We start from the raw sequence: 22500 nt of genomic DNA, 5'->3' as shown, positions 1-22500 counted from the left end.
AATTCTGTAACCTGAGTGAGTCCTCTGTGTACTACAACCTGACAGACAAAGCGAGCACTTATGTGGAGAATACATAGCAAGCTAATAGCTATGCCGGTGCATTCTCTTCAGTGAACTAACAGTTATTTCATTTTTGTGTAAACGCTGTTTTCTGTACATTCCTCGCCTGCCTGACTTCCCCACATAGTTGGTTGCAAGGAAAGCGATAATGGTTTTGTTTTTTCCTATGTATTTCACCATATGTTTGTCATTTTAATTCCATCTACCATAAGTTCTCCTACTATATATTAAAAATAGCCCTGTGTACATATGTTGCCCATGTGTTAAGAGTTTCATATGTGCTTGTTTTTACTGTAAACCTTTGACAGAAGTGGGAGTCGTTCAAGGTCATTTTGGAATGTAGGTATCATACACTACAGTACTGACCTCAAAAATATCTTCTTGATGAGGGTAGTATTCATGAGAAGCCTTCACAGGAGGACCTTTGGCATGCTTCCTGCCCTACTTTCAAATTAATCCCATGTCAGTATGACTGGTTCTGTGGATGCTTTTTATTCCTTGAGAGTATATAATTAGTTTTGATAAAACCATTCAGATAAAACCAAAGGTGCAGAGACAAGAGCTAGAGGTTTTTCTTTGCAGGAAGGTATTCTATTTCTGCAATGCATCTGTTTGTAGACAGTGACCCAGATGACCTCTGGAGTCATCCCCTGCACTAATTTTATTGAAAAAATAATTGTATGGTGATCTAGCATATAGCATTTAATCTGATTTAAATATGTTATGTTTGATTTGCTGGAAACTAATTGATCCACTGTATTGTTCACATACAGTTATTTATACATTATTGCACCCTCATTTTTTCTTGTAAGAGAAGATTATGATCTTTTTTATTCAACACCTTTGTGTAGTTGTGTGTAACGTATGCAATAGTGTACCCATGTTAGTTCAGGAAACCAAAACCAAATACAGCAAATGTAGCAGAGACAGATGTTACACAAAATTTCAAGGTATTTCAGTTAATTCTTTCCGTGGGATCAGAACCTTTATGCTCTTGTAGCAAATTTCCATGTGGGCCTAATTAAAACAAGAATTTTGCTTTTCTGGTGCAAGTAAATCAATGTGTTCTAACATGTTGAGCCCCTTCCCTCCCAACTTCATTTCATTTTTCCATTCTAAAACTCTGGTCTTCTGAGCTGACAAACCAATCCATTAACCCAATGAGCCAGACAGGATGTCTGCTTGTTTTTAAACTTTGAAAAATCGTTTATTTTCAGAAGCCCAACGTTAGTGAAAAACATACCCACCAGCTTAGGCTATGGAGCAGCTCTTAATGCAAGCTTGCAGGTAAAAAATACTAAATAATTCTTCTTTGTACACACTGATTATGTTCTTATGTGTGATGTATTTCATTTCTGCTTATACACTGGTATAGGATTACCTGTTATGTTTATGTAGACCTGATGGTCATTCTAAATAGTTGCGTTTATCATCCAAGTAAGTTGTATTACCTAGCACTGCAAGTAGTAGTTCTTATTTGAGCTACTTTTGATGTGAAGAAGCAAGAAGGACACCCTGTGGCAAAATCTGGAACATTCAGTTTTGCTGCAAATGTTAGATTGATAGAAGCTTTTGCAAATGCATGTGGATATGCATTAATATTTATCCAAGCTGTCATAAATGATTTCACATCATAGTGTTGGGGAACATGGTGCTCATGGCAAAAACTTTAAAGTTTAATTATAATATATAATTTTTATGCAGAAGAGGCAAATGTCAGGACTTTTTTATTTTGAGTTAAGTTCTGGTCATTTTTTAAAGTATAGCAGCTGCCTGCATTATAAAGGAGCCATACATTGTGTGGAAGGGCAAAGGGGTTAAGTGTAATTCAAAGTCAAAAAATGATGTAAAACTGGAAAGTGCCATGAATATCAGAACATAGTTAATAATGGAAAATAATGAAACCCAAGCAAAAGAAAGAGTAAACCAGGAGTAGAAATGCTGTTATATTCAGAATGTGAAAATAATTGGAAATGCACAAAATCCTTTTGACCACCTCAGCAAATACTCAAAATGAGCTGTTCTCTGTGTGTATATTTCTAAATGTTCATGCATGTAAGAGTACTATGTATATGTATGGCCTAATAATTTTGTTTTTACTTTTCACTTTGGTAGGCTGCACTGGCAGAGAGTAGTTTACCATTGCTAAGTAACCCAGGACTGATAAATAACGCATCCAGTGGCTTACTGCAGGCAGTCCATGAAGATCTCAATGGTTCGCTGGATCACATTGACAGTAATGGAAATAGCAGTCCAGGCTGCTCTCCTCAGCCTCACATGTAAGTGCAGTCAGCTTTCTTTCAAGAAAAAATGCCTTAGTCTAAGACACAATATTACTCAAAAGAGCTTTGAAAGGTGGTAAGTGAAACATCTGGAGCTATATATTTGAAACTAAACATTTATATTAAAACATTTAAATAGATGAATCTTCATTTACTTTGTAGGGATTGCTATAAGGGGTTTTTTGCCTTTTTTATTTTTTTTAAACCTCATCAATTTGCTTGCAAGTTCTGAACGTAATGGGAGGCTGATCTCTGTGGTCATTTTCAGAGCCTGGTTTGTAAGGTATAGTCAGAATGTTCACACTGGAATTAGTTTTAATTTTAACTATGACTCTCTAAACCATTTATGAACTGTGGTAGAGATATTGCCCGTTTATATAAACCATAAAATGCAAAGTTTAACTGTTGCCCACAGTTTACATAGAAGCCAGTAAAGTGTAACTTTTTGCCTGTCATATAAATCAGTGTAATTACATATTCAAGTTTAATTACTGATGCGTCTGTATTGGCAAGGTTTATATGTTATATTTTATGCAAGACTACGATTCCTATTAATATTTAGCAGCTAACTATATCATTAATTACTCTAAATTCTTTCCCCTACCATCTTTTTAATGGAGCTGAGAGAGTGGAAGTATTAAAAATTGATGTATTGTGGATTTCAGAAATGTGTCTGAAGCTTTAGAAATGCCTGGCCTTAATCAGTGGTGTCAAACATGGCAGTTTCTTGTTTACTAAATAGTAAAACATGTATCTTGGAGGTATTGTTTCCCAGGTTATTTATATAATAATTAGCAGTGTAATATGTAAGTAGACTTAGTTTTAAGTTTACAGTAGGATGATTTTTAAGTGTATCTAAAATCATGGTATCTTTTTTTTATGTTTTAAAAAGCTGATCTCATTTGCCTTTTTTCATTCAGTTTTCTCTTTTACATTTTAAATGTTCATTTTAATTGCTAGAGTGGGATATTTAACAGTAACAGTAATTGAGACCAGACTCCCTTTTTTACTTATGCTCTGATGTGTGAAGAATCCATTTCGATCTGACCTTTTTTTAGGGAAAAAAATTTACTGATTTTTTTCTTCTTTTGTTTGGCACGTTAATATATCTGTGATCACATAGAAATGTTTATTGTCATGCATTTAATTGTTTTATTGCACATTTATTCTACTTGCGTTTGAAAATAATACACTGTGAACATTCATGTATTTTATCATGTTCCAAACCATTACTTTTTCAAAATGGAAAAATTTGTCTTTTGGAAGTGTCTTTAGATGTATTAAATAATACAAAAGAAGTAATAAAACTTGAAGTAGAAAGAACGTGAATATGTACTCTTGAGAGTAACACTACTCTAAAACAAGTAAAGTGAGCAATCAGACAAAAGTTTTTATATCCCATGCTTTATGCTATCAACCATGCAGTGGGTAGCTTGAGGCCTTTTACTTTTAGCTGTTCTCCTGAGTATGCTAATGCTCTCTTCCTGTATAAAATGCCAAGACAATAAAACTTTAAAGAGCAAACAAGAGTTAGATCATGTGTGTTAAAAACAGCTACTTTACAGAAAAGAATGACACTTGCTATTAAAGTTGTTTTGTAAGTGTTAGGCAGATCTGTTTACATATCCTGTGTCTGTCTGCCATTCTGCTGGATAAACTGTGATATCTGTGCATATGATTATGTAGATATGGCTATATTTATAGCTGTGTTTATAGCCAAAATAGTGCATATTGAAGTAATTTTTGCCTGTAACAAAGGCAAATACCTTCAGTTACACCCTAACTCAAGATTCAGCCTTTCTCTCTCATTTTTATGATGTGTCATTTGTCAAAATAGGCATTTTCAGGACCTGCTATGTTGACTCCTTTGAAATTTGTGAGGAAATGTTACTCAGTTCTTGATAGACTGAAGCAACAAAATGTAAATGCCCTGAGACACCACTGGAGAAAGAATCTATGCACATTCACCCCTTGCACCAAACTTAGTGCGAGAATTCTGGAATTCTGTGAGACCATGAACCATCAGACAAAAGATGCAAGCTAGATGCCTGCTCACTTGTGACATTTTTTCCTTTTTTTGTGGGGGAAAAAGGGAATGAATGCAATCTGCAAGGAAAGGCCAGGTTAGGGAGAGGCTTGCATGGGGGGCAGAGGACCAAGGAGGAGAAAAAGCCTCTTCCTTGCCTCCATGACCTCCATGATATTGATCAGGGACCCTCATTTTTGTAAAAGGGCATTACATAAGAAAATGAGAAAATAATACAGATAAAGCAAAACAGAAGTAAAACAAGTGAAGAATATGGAAAACAATGAAGAAACAATTTAAAGTTTGCGTTGCCTACACAGATAACATAATCTCTCTTTCTTTAAAACTGAAAAATAGTTGATAAACTAGTAAAGAAAAGTATTTTTACTGGCACAAGCATCTACTTACTTTTAGTCTCCTGAGAAGGTTCACCCAGGAAGTGTGGGTGTTTCTCCCCTAGAGAATGGTTCTTGAGGTGTGACAACTATTGCACTCACCTATGAATTTGGATGCTCTGTTAATCTCCAAGTAGATTAAACCTCCATTTCCTGATTCCCAGGAAAATGCACTAGCCACAACAGCAGTTATATGCTGAGCAATGTTGCCTGCCATCTTGTAGGTGGCACACATGCAGAAACAGTGGAGCAAGGTATCAGAGAAAGAGGCAAGAGGTTGTGTGCAGTTTAGAGATCAGAGTATTCAATTGGGAAGATGCAGATTTTGGATTCTAGACAAGCTTCCAGAGGGAGGCATTTGTTTGATATTTCAGAAGGAAATGTGAGAAGAGGGCCAGTGACAGTGTCAAAGTCAAGCATCTTAGGCATTTTGTTGTTGAAATTGTACTGACTGTCATTTTATCAGAGATGATAAAACCATATGATAGCAGAAATGTCTTATATTGGGATGATTGTATTAATTTTGATGATTGTTTTTATCATATTTTGTGTGTGTGTAGAAGTCAGTATATCTGCAGTTGAGCATTGAAACGTTATCAGAGACATTGATTTCTGTTATGGTAGTGCCTTAGCTACTGAATGTCAGAAAGTGGAGAAGTAGTTTCAGCTCTTGGATGTGAACTGAGTATTTCACATCTGGTTTTGCATAACACAGTAGTAAGAGCAGTTAGAGTCATTAATTTGCCCATCTGTGACCAGGTATCTAAACATAGGCAGGCCAATCAACTTAGAAAATAGTCTCTGTTCATTGACTGGAGAAAGACAGGAGGTCTATAACTTCAAGTAACTGTATCACACTTAAATGTTTGCTAAGTGCAGTGAGTCCCAGCCAGTGTATCTAGGGCACTTTAAAACCTCTAAAATTTTGGCCTCAGGTAATGAAATATAATCTGCTCCATTTCTTATACTGAATACTTAAAAATACCGCAGTAAGTTGTAGGTGATCAGTATAACCATATCCTGGTAGCTGGGGTAACTCTTACATTAATTGTCACATAAAGCATCTGAAATTTTATACTGTGTGTCACCCAGTTTCCGTTCTCTAGCTGATGAAAGGTGGCAATTCCATGATCCAGGATGCAGCATATGAGTAGTGGAATCTTAAGTCCTAGGTTTTCTTTCTGTATTTCAACAGTATTAAATCCAAGTTCTGTCTTTGACTGTCTTTCAAATCTGATTCCTGGTATGTAGGCGCTGAGTGCTTCCTTGACATAGATCTTCACTGAGAAAATCTGTTACTTATTGTGGGCATATATTCTGTTCAAAATTTAAATTTCTTCTAAGATCAGTTGTCAACAATCAGTATCAGGCAATTATATTTTAAGTCAATGCTTAAAACTGTTTTTTCCTTCATTATTTTAATGTGGACTACTTCTCCAAACTTACTGTTAGAGCTGATAAGCAACAGGATTCAAAGCGACAAACAGAACTGAAGGTATTTTATGCACAAAGATTCATTTTTTATGTAAAACTAGGTGCTGTTAATCTTACATCACAGTTGTACATGGATGTAGCTGTAAGTTCCACAGTATAAATATAGAATTCTGAACTAAAGAAAACAAATTCTAACAAGGGCAGTTAAAGCTGGACTGGGGGAGACATCGGAGAAAACTTCTATTATTCCTGTAGAAACAACAGCATTAGATGAGACGTGAGATGATGCTTAGGAACAGTAATGACAGTTCATGCATTACTGAAAATGCAACTTCTTTTTAACCTGTATGTAATAGCGTACTGCTGAAGAGCTTTGGTGGTATTTGAAGGTCAGTTCTTTCAGAACTAATAAATTTAGATTTTTAAATGAACATCAAGATCATAATGAAATCAACTTTGTGCTGTTACTTTTCCTGTCTCTATTATACATTCAAGAGTTCTCACTCTTGGGCATGGCAGATAAGGGACGGAAATCAAGACCAACTATTTTTCTGTTGTTTGTCTCTGTATTAGTACTAAACTGATTACATTTCAGTGATTATTGCTACTTGCACCAACCCGGGTGTTTTATCACCAGAATACTTAGCACATCCCTTGTCCTCATGGTCGTGGCTCTGGCAATGGTCCTGGCAATGCATCATGCAAAAGGCCACTTTACTTCATTGTATAATCCTGGGCGGGGGGCAAAGGTATGATTTTAATCTGCAGAGTTCTTCATAGCAGTTGAGGAAACTGAAAGAAATTGGTCATGAAAAAACAAGGAAAATGGCAAACTGAGAAAACGTAGTCTTACCATAGGATAGAACAGGGTGATGATACCATTCTAGTAAAGCTCACTGCAGCTCATTGAATAAGGACTGGAAGGAGTTAGAAAAAATGTTAGGGTAAACATATAACCCTCTGGTGAGATTTTGAGGAAGGGGCTTGTCATCATGGTTGTCTCCCTGCTCACTCTCTGAGAGTGTAGACTGAGGACAATGCAACTAAACTCATTCTCGACTGATTTACCAAAATAATGTAGTTCCTAACAGCAGATCCAGAATCCTGGAGTTAATGCCACTCTGATTTCTAGAATTTTAGTTGTTGACAGATTTTTTAGAAAAGTGGAAACAAGAAATAAGGTTTTAGAGTTACTTCTCAAAAAGTGAGTTCATACATCATCTCTTCTATGTTCAGCTATTGTAGTGCTGTACTCCCTAAAACGGGAATTGTTTGAAGCTAAATGTCAAGACACGCACATATATATTCCATGATATTTAAAACTGTTTCTAGAAAATGTTATGGTAGGTTGTTATGAGAAAGGATACCTTTTGTCCAAATGAGCAAGGGTAAGAGTCAATTGGAAAAAAAAGAAAAAAGAAAAAAAAAAGACCTTATCCAGTGTAGTCCTTCGTCTTCGATTTTGTGTGGAAAAAGTGAGTTCCAAGCATCTATGGTTTCAGTCACCTTTTCTTTTTATTCTCCTGTCATTCCCAACCCTACTTCTTTACCTTTTCTCACTCTTGCCCTGACTGGATCATTTCTCTCTGCACTTCTATCTGCATAATCATCAAACTTGTTATTTTTTTTTTCAAACTTTTTTATCTTTAAATTTTATTCCCAGAGGCAAATATGATTATTCTGCTCTAAGATCATTTACTTTTGAGGTGCTTCAGTTTGAAAGCATTCCATTGTCAGGTCGTTCCCATATCTGATTATTCCAGTCCCCCACTGTTAAGCTTTCACACCACTTACAGTAGGTTACCTATCATTCCAGTTTTAATCCTTTTCATTCCCTTGTTTCTTTAACTTCATAATGTTCCAAGCCCCTGTCTTTCCTTCTTCTTTTTTTTTTTTTTTTTTTTTTTTTTTTTTTTTTTTTTTTTTTTTTTTTTTTTTTTATCATTTCATTGTCCCATTTCATGATCTCTTTGCATTTACCTTGGAGGCTTGTTCTGTTCTAGGGGACTGCTATGATCCAAGTCTCTTGTTCATTATATAAGACTTGACATAGTGTATAAGAAAATAAACTCGCGAAACACATCAATTAACAGGGATGTAACAAGCATTATTAAATAGGTGAGAAGCATGTAATTGAGCAGATGAATGTGGTAGCAATTGCAGTATTTCTGGGTATCCTTGTTCATCAAAAACGTTTCACCTAATCACATGATATTTTAATGCCTGTATAATTTAATTTCACACATTTTTATTCATAAATCTAACATAAGGATGATAATGGGCAAAGAGACTTTGTGACAACTTTTTATTTTTATATGAAAAGAGGAACAGCTAGGAAATGTGATCTTAAAGGTTATAGCTTTTGTCTGAACATATTCCCATTGAAAGAAGTTCTATTGTGAGAATATGCTGTGAAATAATTTTGGCTTTTGTACAGAGTCATTTACCTTTGGACACTAGTGGAAAAATAAGCAATGGTATTTTGATTAATAATATTTTTTGCCATTGAAACAACTTTTCACTTGAATGTTTCCCAAAATATTTATATTCCCATTTATTTAAATTTTATTTTACATTACTTATTTTTCAGTCCATTTTTTCTCTACATTTGCTTCTGTTCATCAATTTGCTTATTTTTTAACACTGATGGTCCAGTTCTCTATAATTTCATCTCTAGCTTCTTGAACGTTGCATGTCTTACTTTTGATTAGAAGTTGCTATTTCTTTTTTACATTATTCCAGCCCAGTTGTTGCACTTCTAGAGTACATTCCCAATGCTCTTAACAAAAAGATCACTCCAGAGATATAGTGCCTTCAGCTGAAAAGAGTCAGATACCCATAGAATGGCTTGTAGAAGTTAGTAGGCTCCTGTGGGGTTTCACAGAATCTTTTTGGAAGCTGTCTTGCTGAAGAATTTGTGCTACTGCTATCATGAATTCTCAGTCTATGGACAAGATATTTTTGCTTTTCACATAAAAAATCTGTAGAAGACAAAGCAGCATCTTAAGTGTTGTTGCTGATGTTAAAAATTTGTTTGACATTTTACAACTAAATCTCTCTGCAATGAAGTTTTGTAACTCCTAAAATTAGTTCATGAGAGAGTCCTGTCTTTGCACAATGCACAAGCTGAAGTGACAGTGCTGTTCAAGTGTATTTCTAAAACTGCAGAGACAGTAACAAATTTTATCCACTATTGATGATTGCATTTGTTCTTTAAATAACTGTAATATTATAAGCCAAAATTTTTGAAAGTGGACTCTCTAAATACTATTTCCTAAATACACGTGTTCCAAATGTGTCTTTAAATTTACTTATCAGATAAAAAGTCAAATAAAAACATACAATTATATCCAATTGATAAAACTTATACCAGTAGTTTTAATTGTGATCCATAAATCCAAGCATTCCTTGAAAAATGTAAGACATTATGCTGAGAAATTATTGACTATTGCTTAATCTTTAGAATTTATAGAAGACTAGGCACTTTGCGCATTTTAAAAGACTAAAAATTCATGTTCGGGGTTTTTTTTTTTTAAGACTTTATAGAAAGACTTCATCTCACGTAAAACCCCATGTGAAGGTCGCGGTTAAGTTACTAAATCTCAAGATGGCTAAAGATGTGATTATACCTCGTAAAGCCCAAATGCAAAAGCAAGTTCCCAATCTTCTGGCGAAGTGCAGTTGCGTCTAACAAAAACCTTTGATTTAGATTAGTGCTGGGAATGCATATGTGAGGTACAACCCTTATGTAATTTCTGTTAGGGTTATAAGCGAAAGTATTCTGGTGGTTTTCTCCAAGTAAGCACCAACACTGAAAGTGTATCTTAAATTAGGCTGACTATATATACTAGTCTCCCTCCTACACCAAGATTTTACCAAGTTCATTGTTCCACTGCATCCATTAATAAGGATTTCATGATGTTGCAGAATCTTAGTATGATTGTGACTGCTCCTCTGATGCTTTTCAGACTTTAATAAACTTCTGATTGAGACGGATAAGGGGATATGTTTATTTGATGCAGTATTATGCTATGATAGTAGTAGTCAGAGTAGTTAGGGACTTCCCCCAAGACTGATTTTTTATTTATCTTCATGTTTTCCCTCCTTTTCTTCATTCCTTGCAAATTTGACATTATCAGACATCATAGCTGAAAAAAAGACCTCTGAGCTTTTACCTCCTCTTGCTCTAAGAACTCAGGAGATAAGTATCATGTTGTGAGCAACCATATATTACAATTCCTCTCCTAAAATTGTCCTAGTCCATCTCAAATTTGAAAGACATCATGAAACTTCATTCCTTTGATGATTAGAAGCCATATTCCAATTTTCAGATTAAATATATTCCAATTTAGTTTTGCTGATATGTGTTTTAGTTTACAGAGTCTTTTTACTCTTCATGTTTCTCAAATGTATTCTAGAGAGCACACTGTGAGGTTTGAATTTTTATTTTGTAGACCAAACAGACTGTTTCTGATAGAGCAGACTGTCCATTTTCCTCATTTTCCTTGTGTCTACAAGTCATTCCATAAAAAGACTCAGTTTGGATTTAGTTATGTGGGTAGGTATTAACAGGTTTTTGAAGAATTCCAGATGTGCTTGTATATAACGTGTTTCTTCTTTGTCTCTGTTCCTGTGGGGAGAAAGCTTATTTCAGCTACATTCAGCTAAACTGTTACGGTTTATTTTAATATACACTATTATGGGTGGGTTGGGGGCCCTGTTGTGGAAAGTGCTGTACAAAAGCAAAACAAAAAGGTTTGTCAAATCCCTGCCCCCAACTCTTGCAGCGTTTAGGTAGTAATTGAATTACTTGGGTTTTGAGAAGGACCTTCAGATGTAGTTTGAATAGAGGGTGTATATTACTTAGACTTCTCTCCCCCTATAGAATAGCATCACTTCATTTAGGGAAGGGTTTGACACAAAGCCAGTTGCCATTGATTGTGTTATAGGTACATAAAGCCCGAAGGCAAACCGTGCCTGGAGGCAGTGACACACCATGAGATGAGCACCCATCAAGTAGTGTTCTGTTACTATGCATGCCCTTTAATTCATAGCATTATGAGAGAAATGATAATGTGTTTGTATCTATCTGAAGCTACTGGAAGTACAATTTAAAGCATATATATATTTATTTTGTAGCTAGATATATACAGATGTATTATTGACAGTTGTATTGCACTGTATATATTTCATTCAGCAGGAATAGACTGCTCTGTGAAGCTGAAGTCTGTTTTAAGCACAGGCCAATGTATGTGGTTAAGAGGCCTGCCTCTTAATATGTTAATCTAGGCTCTGTGATATCTCAGATATTTCCTAATCAGCTCAGTCTGCAGGCAGTGTGCCTGTGTTTGTGTTTTCTTGCAGAAATTATATAGATACAGCATATTCATCTGACATGTTGCTCTTCGTATCTAAGTGGTAAATCTGCAGTAGTATAAAAATGGGAGGTATGCTTAATATTCATATGTTAACAGTTGGGTGAAATGTTCTGAAAAAAGTTAGAATGACTGGATGCACCATCTTTCTTAATACTAGAAGGTGGTGACAAATATGTGCTGACAAAGTTATGTGGTTGTTGAGAGCATCCTTAACAGGATTGTTGTACATAAAAGTAAGCTCTGTCTTCCATGCAGTTCTTCTGATTGGTCTTTTCTGAAGACTGGGGAAAGACTAAAAATACTAGGCTTTTCGAGAAGAGAGGAATTAGGTGGGAAATGATGACAGCCTTTAGAATATGGTGCAGAGAAGATGGGAAAGAATTTGTCCATTGGGAATGGAACAAGAAATAATTGATTGGTATTTTGGCAAGAATAGTTAGGATAGACACCAGAAAAAAATCTCCGCCTTTTTGACTTTAGGATAATAAAGTGCTGATATATGTACCAGCACAGAAAGTCTTTGGAACCACTGATACTGGAAACTTCCACGAATAAATTAAAGTGGTCAAAAGTGACTTAAGTATAAATGATCCTACGTTGGGTAGGGAAAGGAAATTAAGAGACTTTATGATCTCATGAAGTCCCTTGTAACCCTGTTTCTTTTGATCCGTGTGATAAATCTTGGAAAAGTAGGGGCTTTTTCATGTATGCCATGTTTTACAAAGATCGCTGAATTGTCCACATCCATTTATTTTATAATCTGGAACAGCTATCATTGCTTAATACTTTTAAGAACTCCTATTTTTAAGAATTGAAAGTTGGCCTCACAGAGAAATACCTAGTGAGCATAAAATTCAGCTAATATGAGTAATGTCAGCAAGGGTAGTGCAGAAAGTCCTTAACAGGTCAGTTTGACCCAATTGTCTGTGTTGAGTGTGATGCGTCGTTCGACTCGTTAAATGCTACCATCAACTATTCAGCAAAAAAAACACCCCACAACTGAAGAGCTGGCCTTTCTCCAGGCTTGTTCTAGCAGACCAAGCTAGTCCAGCTAGGCCAGCAGTCTTGGGAATCTGGAGAGGTCCCAGCTGACTGCAGACTGGCAAATGTTGTCCCAATTTCTAAGGCAAGAAGGAGGACCCTGGAAACTATAGCCCTGTAGGTCTCAATTCAGTGTCTGGAAAAATCATGGAACACCTTATTCTGGGAAGGACTGAGGAAAAGAAGAGGAGGACAACACAGTCATTGGTCACAGCCAGCACAGCTTCATGAGTGAGAGGTTTAGGTTGTCAAACCTGATTTCCTTCTATAACAAGATAACCCACCCAGTCGATCTGGGAAGGCTGGTAGATGTGATCTTTTTGGTCTTCAGTAAAGTTTTTGAGATTGTCTCTCACAGGATCCTTCTGGACAAAGTGTCCAGCACTCAGCTGGATAAACAGGTTACACGATGGGTGAGCAACTGGCTCGTGAGTCAGGCACAAAGGGTTACAGTGAATGGGCTGACAGCAGACTGTTGACCTGTCACTAGTGGGGTTCCACAGGACTCTATTCTTGGCCTTGTGCTCCTCAGTATCCTCAGGATACATGGATGGAAGGAATACTAAGTGAGTTTACCAACGACACTAAACTTGGAGGAGCTGTCAGCTCCCTTAAGGGAGTTGTCCCATGCTATTTATCTGATCAGCTTAATGTTTCCCTAGAGTTTTATTGATGTAAAAGTTTTAAACAGAAATAGAAAAACAATTGTTTACAGTATGTATTTATATTAAAATGTACAAACCCTACATATAGCACAGTACAAATTCTCCCTCAGCTTTCCATGGATCGTTGAAAAGCTTTCCATATTTTGCATAGAGAGTATTTATTCTCTAACCCACAAATAACAGTGAGGCACCAAATTGTTGCTGCTAAGTTTCTGTGGAACTCGTACAATTTTTAAAACTTCCCAACCATTAGACACTACAGAGCATGCCAAATCCACAGCCTCTTGTCTTGAACTTTGTTGTTTCTGGGCTTGCTATTTTTTTATGGTTCTTCAATAACCCCAAAAATATTCACACTGATATCTGTAGTACTTTGTCGTTTTGCTTTGAAATTTTGCCTTAAAAACTTCTGTGCTCTTTTTCCCTAATACTTTTCTTTGTTTAGCATGTTAACTTTAGACGTTTGAACTAGATGCAGTTGACGGGTTGAAAGACTTTAGAGGCCTGTGCCCTAAGCTAATTTCTAGTCAAGTCTCTACTTTCTTGTGGTTCTATCACAGAGAAAATACATTTATTTAGACACCAAAGGGAGCAAGCAAATGTCAAGGATGGGAATTTTAGTAAGAGTTGCTAGAATCAGAAAATCTGTGTTAATGTCATCTTCTTAGTCAGAACTTGATTCTTAAATATTTTGATCCTGTAAGAAGGGCTAATTGTAGGTGGGCTTTAAGCCTCATTTGGTATTTAAAGAAAGTGCATTCTTAATATGCCAGTTTTTTCAGAAAGATAATGTCTTTATCTATGTTCAAAATTTAATATACTGGTGCAAATAGCATATCCATATTTATAGTCTTTGCCTTTTCTTGCCAAGTAATAATAATAATAATAATAATAATAATAATAATAATAATAGTATAAAAAGACAACCCCAAACAATAGACAAAACACCAAGACCTGCTCAATTTAATTTTGAGTTTCATAATATTAAAAACCCCTCTGTATGTTTTCCCTGCCTGTTTTTAATCAACAAAATATTTTATTTTGTTAAAGAAAATGAAATTGTCAAATCTGTCAATTTATACTCTAGAAGTTTTTCTGTACAATGCTCATTTCCTTGTAGTAAGCTATAAAGGAAAATATAACATGTTTGATTGTTGGATTTTTTTTTTATTTCAATATTTTTTCCACTCAGACTCCTTACTGTAAAGCTGAAATTTTTCAAAAACTTGTTTTGCATATTTTCCTTTTAATTTTTGTATGCCACCAGTGACCATTTCCAACTTTCCTTTGAAAAGAATTTTTATGTTTTAACTGTCCCTAATTTGAAGAGAAGCAGTTGATATTTGTATGTGCTTGGGCAGGCCCAAACTGATATGGCAGGAAGCATCAAGCACCAAGTCCAGCCTCTTAATGATCAAATGTATTTGTATATTTTATAGATAAGCAGATAAGTCATCCCTGAGTTGATGACTTCTTACAGTCCCATTTCTGAATTTCAATTTCTCAAAATATTTTAATCTTTGTTTTCCATTTTTTTTTTCTTTTTTCTAGGTAAGACAAGGGGTCTCCTGGATCTGAAGTCTTTTTATTAGGTCTCTGAAACTTTTTGCACTCTTACTAGTCTATTACATTAGAAGAATCACTAATGTTGAAATCCAGAACAGTTTTATCCATGCAAAGAAATATTTTCTCAGTTTTGTCAGGACTGATTGGATATGCCCTGTTAACCAATAAGTTTGTAAGTGTTTTTTGAAAAGGCTTGGGTTTTATTTTTCCTGCTTATATGCAATGTCTTAATATTTTCTGCTATCTATATTCCCCTAAAACCTAAAGGTATAGATAAAATCATAGATAAAAAATAGAATTTTTTTTCTTTTTTTTTCCCCCCTTCTTCTTTTTTCTTCATTAAACAGCCCTTTTAGTACTTCCTTTCCAGACACCCTATATAGCTTGTGGCATATTCTTCTCTTTAAAATAGAACTGTATGTTCACTTAGTTCAGATTTTCAGGTAATAATGAGTACCTTCCTGCTGTCCCCACTCCCCTTTGATATTAGACACACATAGGCATTCATAGAAAGAGGAGCTTTCCTCTACTCTTTTTATCATGCTAGATCTTCACCTCCAGTCATTAATTGTTCTTGACTCTTACTCTGGTCTTATATTTGCAGTACCTGGGTATTCTCTGATTTCTTCTGGAATGTAAGAATATGCTGGCACATGTCCTGGTTTACATCTTACTTTATGTCCTGCAGGATGGACCTCTTTCCCATTAGATTTGCACATGATATCAAATTAGGGGAACAGTCAATATGAGTAAGGATAAGATAATCATTCAGGGGACTTGTATGGGCTGAAGGATTTGGCCGAAGGGAACTTTATGAAATGCCATGCCCTTCACTGAGGAAGCAAAATCCCCACCCGAGTCCAGCTATGGCACCTCAAATTTAATAATTAGAGCAGTAAACTGGGGTGAGTTCAGCAAAAGTCTATCCACATGGTCAGAAGCAGAAGCAGTTGCCCTTTGGGGAGAGCCAGGGTGAGCTGAACTAGATCAGCCTGGAGAAGAGAGGGCTTTGAGGGAACCTGACTCTCAGTACCTACAGGAAGATAAGCAAGAAGGTGGAACCAGGCTCTTTACTGTAGTGGTAGAATGAGAGACAGGGAGCATAAGTTAAAATGAGAGTTTCAGACTGGATATAAAGATACAGGGATATATGTTCTCTTTCCACATGAAGACAGTTAGGCAGTTGATGGGGCTGTTGACAAGCAAGTTGTATAGTCCATATCCTCCAAGGTTTTCCAAACCTGACTGGATAAAATCCCAAGCAATCTGTTGTGACCTTCTAGCTTTGCCTTCTTTTGGCAGTGGGTTCACCTAGAGATATTCTAGAGCCCTTAACCTTCATTATGCAGTGATCCTAGAGTGTGTTTTCTTTAAAACAGAACTACTGAGAGAGTGAGCAGAAGCAATGTATCAATTTTAGCAATCAGGCTTAAGGAGAAAGATGCTTTGGGTTTTGTTTTGCAGATATTAGTGAAGTAGTATCATGTGCTCACAGAAGGGATGGATCTTAGAAACAGCAATAACTGAGTTTACTTTTAATTTATTACAAAAGAAAAGTTGTGCTTGTGAGACTAGTTTTATGCAATTGGTAATTATGGGGTTTGTGATTATTATTTTTCTTTACCCCTGCCCCAAGGGACTCACCTCCCTTTTATTCTAGTGTCATTGAAGGAAGGGCATGAAGAACACTAGCTGCTTCTACACTTACTGCTAAAATTTTATCAACAGATATTATAAATAGGAAAGTCTAGTTTAGAGGCTATAAAAGCAATAATTGACTTACACAAACTCATCCATTCTTGCTCCTACTTTGCTTGATGCGCCAGAGGTGCTTTGTGACCAGTGATCATTAATTCCATCTTCTGCCATCTCCTCCAGCGATGAACTAAAGACAAACTTTAGTGGCCTAATTAACTATTCCTGTGAACTTTTATCTCCTGTCATCCTCTGCAGCAGTGCCTGCCAGCTGGGACTGTTTGTTGCCTCTGCTTTCCATTGCCAAGTCAATGCAACACCAGCTCCACCATGGTAGACTTGAAATTCTTGGTGATGGATAAAATCATAAATATCAAAATAAGTACATTTCAAAGGTATAATTAGTGTTTCAGTGTTGCATTTCAGAAAGTAAAAGGCTGTTACTTCCAATTTTTTTTTCTCAAAAAGGCTCTTGGAGGGCCCAGGGTGTAAGGGTGTAATTTGAAAGTGGCAGATTCACAAAGCACATCCATAAACACCCCCAACTGAAGTGCAGTGCTTCTATAGGAATCGTATTTCTCCTCTTTTTCCAGATTGTAGCTTCACTGTCTCCTTAGTGAAATGAGGTAGCACACCCTCAGCTTCCTGAGAAGGATATGTGACAAGAGGACCTTCCTCCCTTTCTTGTTTAAAGCCAGAGATTTGCATATAGGCATTATTTTATCTAGAAATAATGCCACTTCTTCGTCATTTCAGTATATGTGATAAATACATGGAAGAAGTGTTTCCTGATCTCCAAGGAGAAATAATGGATTCTGTGACAGTTGTAGCATTACTGAATTTGTATTTAATTACTCGTCTAATACTCTCTTCCCTTTCTCAATATTTGGATTAGTATCTCCCTATGTGTCTGTATATATTCACATCAATAAACAGTTCGCTTCTACTTAGAAGAAATAATAAACTTTTTATAATAGCGTAAAATTGTAGAAAGAATAAGAATTAGATAACGTGAAAATACTATAGGATTTGAGGATTTGTTTCCATTTGTCTAACAAAGCATAAATATAAAAATTCTAAATCTGAAATAGTGGAATGGAAAAGAAAGCTTTTCTTTCAAAATTGCCATGGGATATCCTACAGATCTATAACTATATTGGCAAGATGTAATATAGCTCTTCCTGAAGAAATACTAGTTCACTTCTATTAGGAAAAAAAGACAGCAATAGAAGTTGCGTGTAATACATTTCAACAGGTTAAACTTGGGAAATATTTAATGCCAGGAAGTCTTTAGAAAGCAAAAAATGCTTCAGAAAAAAATGAATATTTTAAACCTTTTCCACATATGAAAATATGAAAAAGTACACAAAAAATTGGATTGGCCACAGTATTACTTGAGTTTAGTACTTCACCTTGTTGGCTTGGACACAAATATTTTAAAACTTTTGCACTTTGAAGAATTCTGTTGCTGTGGATCTTCTCCCAGCATTTACTGGAAGACTTTTTAGCTGAATCAAAGTGCACTTGTAGTTCAGGATGCCCACTACATAAAAGAATTGAGGACAACTGTTGGTAGTAAGCAAAAAAAAACAAAAAAATGCAGGTGTCTGATGTTAAAAGTTACACTAGAAATGTGAAGTTCTGTAAAAGATACTGTGTTACAGAAAGATAGTGTTCTGTTTTCTCTTTTCGTATACTGAAGCACAGTAATTGTAATGAAGTAAAGATAGCAAATAGATAGTACAGTTGAAGGAATATCTGCAGACTGACCAATTGATTTTGAAGAAGTTATGTTTATGGGCTTAACGCTGTCTACAGAATTGTGAGGAAGAATGCATCAAATGGCACATCAGTTGGTTTGGAAAATAGTTAAAGTTGCTTGAGAGCTACCTAATTATTTAGTTCACTTTTTTTTTTTTTTTTTTTAAACTCGTAAGAATCTTTATTAGTTTAATGGGCAAACATAAACTAAAAAGAGAATCAGTGTAGGTTGCCATGACACATATGGCTTAGAAATTTTTCAGTCTCAAAGATTCCCCTGGGAAAACTTTCTTCATCTTAAGTTTTGGAAAATTTATCATCTATATACACTTCTATATGAAGTCCCTAGGAAAGCTAATGAGTCAATAGTATCAAAATTAAAGTCTCATACAAAATAAGCTTGGGAGGGACTTCAAGACATGATGTAATTTATTGCCCTTTGTGCCATTGAATACCAAAGTAAAAAACTCCCTAGTGTTACTAGGTGCCTAAGTCACCATAGCAATACAAAATACTTCCAGCTGCAACCCAGCAAAAAGATTATCCTTTCATGATTTTAGACTGATTATTACAACCCCTGAGTGGAATAAAAGGGCACCAAAAGAGCTTAAAATAATTACATGGCATGTTGCAAGTCATATTCTTGGCTACAAAGCTCACAGTAAGCACATTGACCTAGGTAGCTTCTCTCTCTCAATATCTACCACCAATAGAATCTTTGCTTCAATACAAAGCCAAAAGCAAAGTATTTTCCCTGCCAGTCATTACATTGACTTAACTGCCTGGGAGACTTAGTCTCTTTGTCATGATGTCCCACAGAACTTTTTTTTAAATGTTTTTAGCAGAACATTAAAGATTTTTGGTGGATATGGGCAACAGTGTTTAAATCACCCAGATCTGAACTGTGGAGTTTGTTCACTGGGAATCCTAGAGGGGCTGAATCCTGGAATTTTCCTGGCAGCTTTCAGAATTAATCACTGAACTTCCTGCATTTTTTTTTCTTTTTTCCATATACAAATGAGAAATGTACTAATGAACTAATTTTTTTTTTTCCTTCTATAGAATTGCATGAAAGGTATACAAAGAAACTTAAATTGTTAACTCTCTTGTTTGGAAGAAGGAAAGGATTACTGGAGTAACACAATACTGGTGCTTAAAAAAAGCATTGTCTGCTTTCGTTTTTTTCTGAAGAAAAATTGAATCTTTTATTCAAAGCTTAGAATGAGCACTATTTTACTAAAAAGATCGAAAACTTGTAATTATTTATATTTTCTTGTCCCGAGTTCTCACTGCTGTTTAGCTTTATTCAGTATCCTCTTACATTAAAGTTGATGTGAAGTGCATCCACTGTAGAAAATGTGCTATTCATAATTGAGAATATTGTATCAAGTATATTTTCTCCTTGTTGACACCAGCTCAACTCAATTTAATTAAGAAATCATGTACTTGGTTATACGATCTGGTTGTTTTCTTGTCAGCAGCAGCACATATTCTAATGTTTAGAAGTTGAATGTAACACTTGTTTTGTTGCTGTTGTCTAGATTTTCGCAGGATTTTAGTAACTATTATACTAAACACATTTTCGCAAGGCAGGGTCAGACTTTTCTTCTGCAAGATTCAGAAGACAGGTTCACCATTTATCAGATGAGTTATTGCAGGCTTTGAGAATTTGGCTTCATCCCTAAATATTTGGAAGTTATTTTATGCATTCCTTCCTAGCAGATATTTATCCCTCAGCTGCCTGTCCTGTTATCTTTTTTTTTTTCCTCTGAAGCTACAAAGCTCTTCTCCAACAGCCTAGAGTCTTCATAAGGCCTTTGTAAGTGTCTAGCAACTGTTACCTGTCTCCTGGCAGTTATTCCAGTTAAATGTTATAAATGGTGATTTCTTTAAGGACACAGTATGAAGTTTTATTTGCCAGTTAGTTGCAAGGAGTGAGAGAAAACTCTTCATGTAAAGCTGTAAAGCGTGCAGAAGAGTGAATGTTTGAGGCAGACAATGAGAAAGAGGAACTTCATGTTCTGCAATCTATGAGCAAAGAAAAAGCAATGTATTGAGATGAGAAGGCAGATCTGCAAGATATTAGAATCCTTCTTTTATATTAAAAACATCTTTCACAGAGAGTATTATTTTGAAAGTGCTGGAGTACAGAAAAAGTCTTCTATATAATTGTAAATCCATCAATTGTAAAGAAGGTTATCCATGGAAATGAGGGTGTTCATTTGTTTGTATCTTTACCAAAAAGTTCTTTGAAATAATTTAGCATAGCTATACTTTATTTTTGCTGCTTCTCTGTTCATCTCCTTGCTTTCTGTTTGTGACATTGTGTTGTCAACCTGAGCTCAGATAGAGGTGTATTTTGCTTAGGGATGTCTCCATCATGCCTTCATTATCCCAAAGAGTTAGCAGGGACATAATATACTTCTCACAGATATGTGTTTAACTCCAAGGATGATTTGGGAAAGGCCCAAAAAAGATGGGGACTCTAAGCCTCCCCAGCATCCTGGTTCAGTGCTTCACTGTGTACTAATTTTTAACTCCAGTGTCTGACCAGTTGCTCTTTTTATAACCTAAGTCATCCATTTTTCAGCCTTTCACCATGTAACAGTTTATTTCCTAGTCCACTTCCAGGGTTTTCTCAAGTTGTTGACATCTGTGAAGTTAACAATGATGTTCTTCGTTCTATCCTCATTGTCATTAATAAAAAGAATTGACTACTTCTGAATAATTGGTTCATCAAGAAATTATACTAAACTTTCTTAAAATACAGATTCTAATTACATAGTAGATCAGAAAATTTTGATCACAAGTCCGAAATCACGAAGCTATGATATGTTTTTGGATTTGAGTAGCATATCTAATTACAAGAAGTCATGGAATAGTGGAATATGTATTTAGAATTTATTTATACTCAGTACTTCACATGGGAATTTCTTCTTAGCACAGTGCTCCTATTGTACAAAAAAAATAGTGCAAAATGTTGCAAATAATCACATTTGCTTCCTCAGAACATATATAAAATATTATATGTGTAAGATCCCTTATGTCTCTAACCAACATGTCTGAACATTGCCTTTCAACCTTTGATTTTGAAAAAAAAAAAAATCTAAGAGTTGAGAGAAATGTTAGTTTCAAGAGCCAGTGGGTTATTCCTTGTATTTACACTTCCAGAAAGAGATGCTTGTATGGCAGTGTTTTCTAAAACTTAGAAAGCTTTCTTAAGCTTCTGGCAGAACAGCCTATGAAATTTATTTTTTTTGTGGACAACTGAACTGCTTGATTTTTAGTCTAGATTTACTGCTAATCTGTAAGAAAGTATAGTTGAAAAAAATGAAAATTTTGTATTGTGATTAGTCCTTTAAGATATTAATCCTTCCACGTATTAATCATCAAAATAATCTTTGAACTGTCCTTACAAAGATGCGGTCCTCAATACTAAAAAATTACAATACAAGAAGAACTAATATCTTAAGGTGTAGTGCATTTTTAATGGCCATTTCTTGTTATCCTCTCTGTTTGTACAGTGGCTGCACTCCAACCACTGAAGTGCAATAAAAGCAACCTTGACACCACCCTTAAAAGAATTGAACTCATTTGGGATAAAAGTTCTGTAGTCAGAACTTCTTAGGCATGGAAACAAAAGCATAGTAATGAATCATAGAATGGTTTGGAATGAAAGGGACATTTAAAGATCATCTACTCCACCCTCCCTGCCAGGAGCAGGTATACCCTTCATTAAATTCATGAAGGCCCTGTCCAGCCTGATTTTGAAAACTTTCGGGGATGGGCATCCACAACTTCTCTGGGCGATCTGTTTCAGTGTCTCACCATCCTCATGTAAAATGTTTTTTCCTTATGGCTGATGTAGACCTACCCTGCTCAAGTTTACAAATGTTGCTCCTTTTTCTGTCACTGCAGGCCTTGGTAGAAAGTCCCCCTCTTTCATATACACCCCCTTAAGCATTGAAAGGTCTCCCTGGAGCCTTCTCTTCTCCAGGCTGTAAAACGCCAACTCTCTCAACCTTTCTTCATTGGCGAGGTGTTCAGTTCCTCTGACTATTTTAGTGGCCCTTCTCTGGACTTGCTCTAACAGGTTCATGTCTGTCTTGTATTGGGGACTCCAAAGCTGAATGCAAACTCCAGGGGGGACCTCATGAGAGCAGAGTACAGAGTGGGGTGGGGAGGCCAATCACTTCT

At 35.8% G+C, this 22500-nt stretch overlaps 1 protein-coding gene across 1 annotated transcript in view; it reads left to right on the top strand.

Annotated features, from left to right (window-relative positions):
• FOXP2 (forkhead box P2) overlaps positions 1 to 22500 on the top strand; it is a 403818-nt gene that overhangs the window by 372975 nt on the left and 8343 nt on the right. Inside the window, exons 19-20 of the mRNA XM_066183059.1 lie at positions 1278 to 1347; positions 2176 to 2339. Of these exons, the coding sequence (XP_066039156.1) occupies positions 1278 to 1347; positions 2176 to 2339 (234 nt within the window). The remainder of the gene's footprint in view (positions 1 to 1277; positions 1348 to 2175; positions 2340 to 22500) is intronic.

The sequence above is a fragment of the Chamaea fasciata genome, unplaced genomic scaffold (genome assembly GCF_029207755.1).
Source record: "Chamaea fasciata isolate MVZ Bird 193981 ecotype frontalis unplaced genomic scaffold, bChaFas1.0.hap1 SCAF_5, whole genome shotgun sequence".
Lineage (NCBI taxonomy): Eukaryota > Metazoa > Chordata > Aves > Passeriformes > Sylviidae > Chamaea > Chamaea fasciata.
Note: the sequence above shows the minus strand (reverse complement) of the source record. Positions and strands in the feature narration are given on the sequence as shown.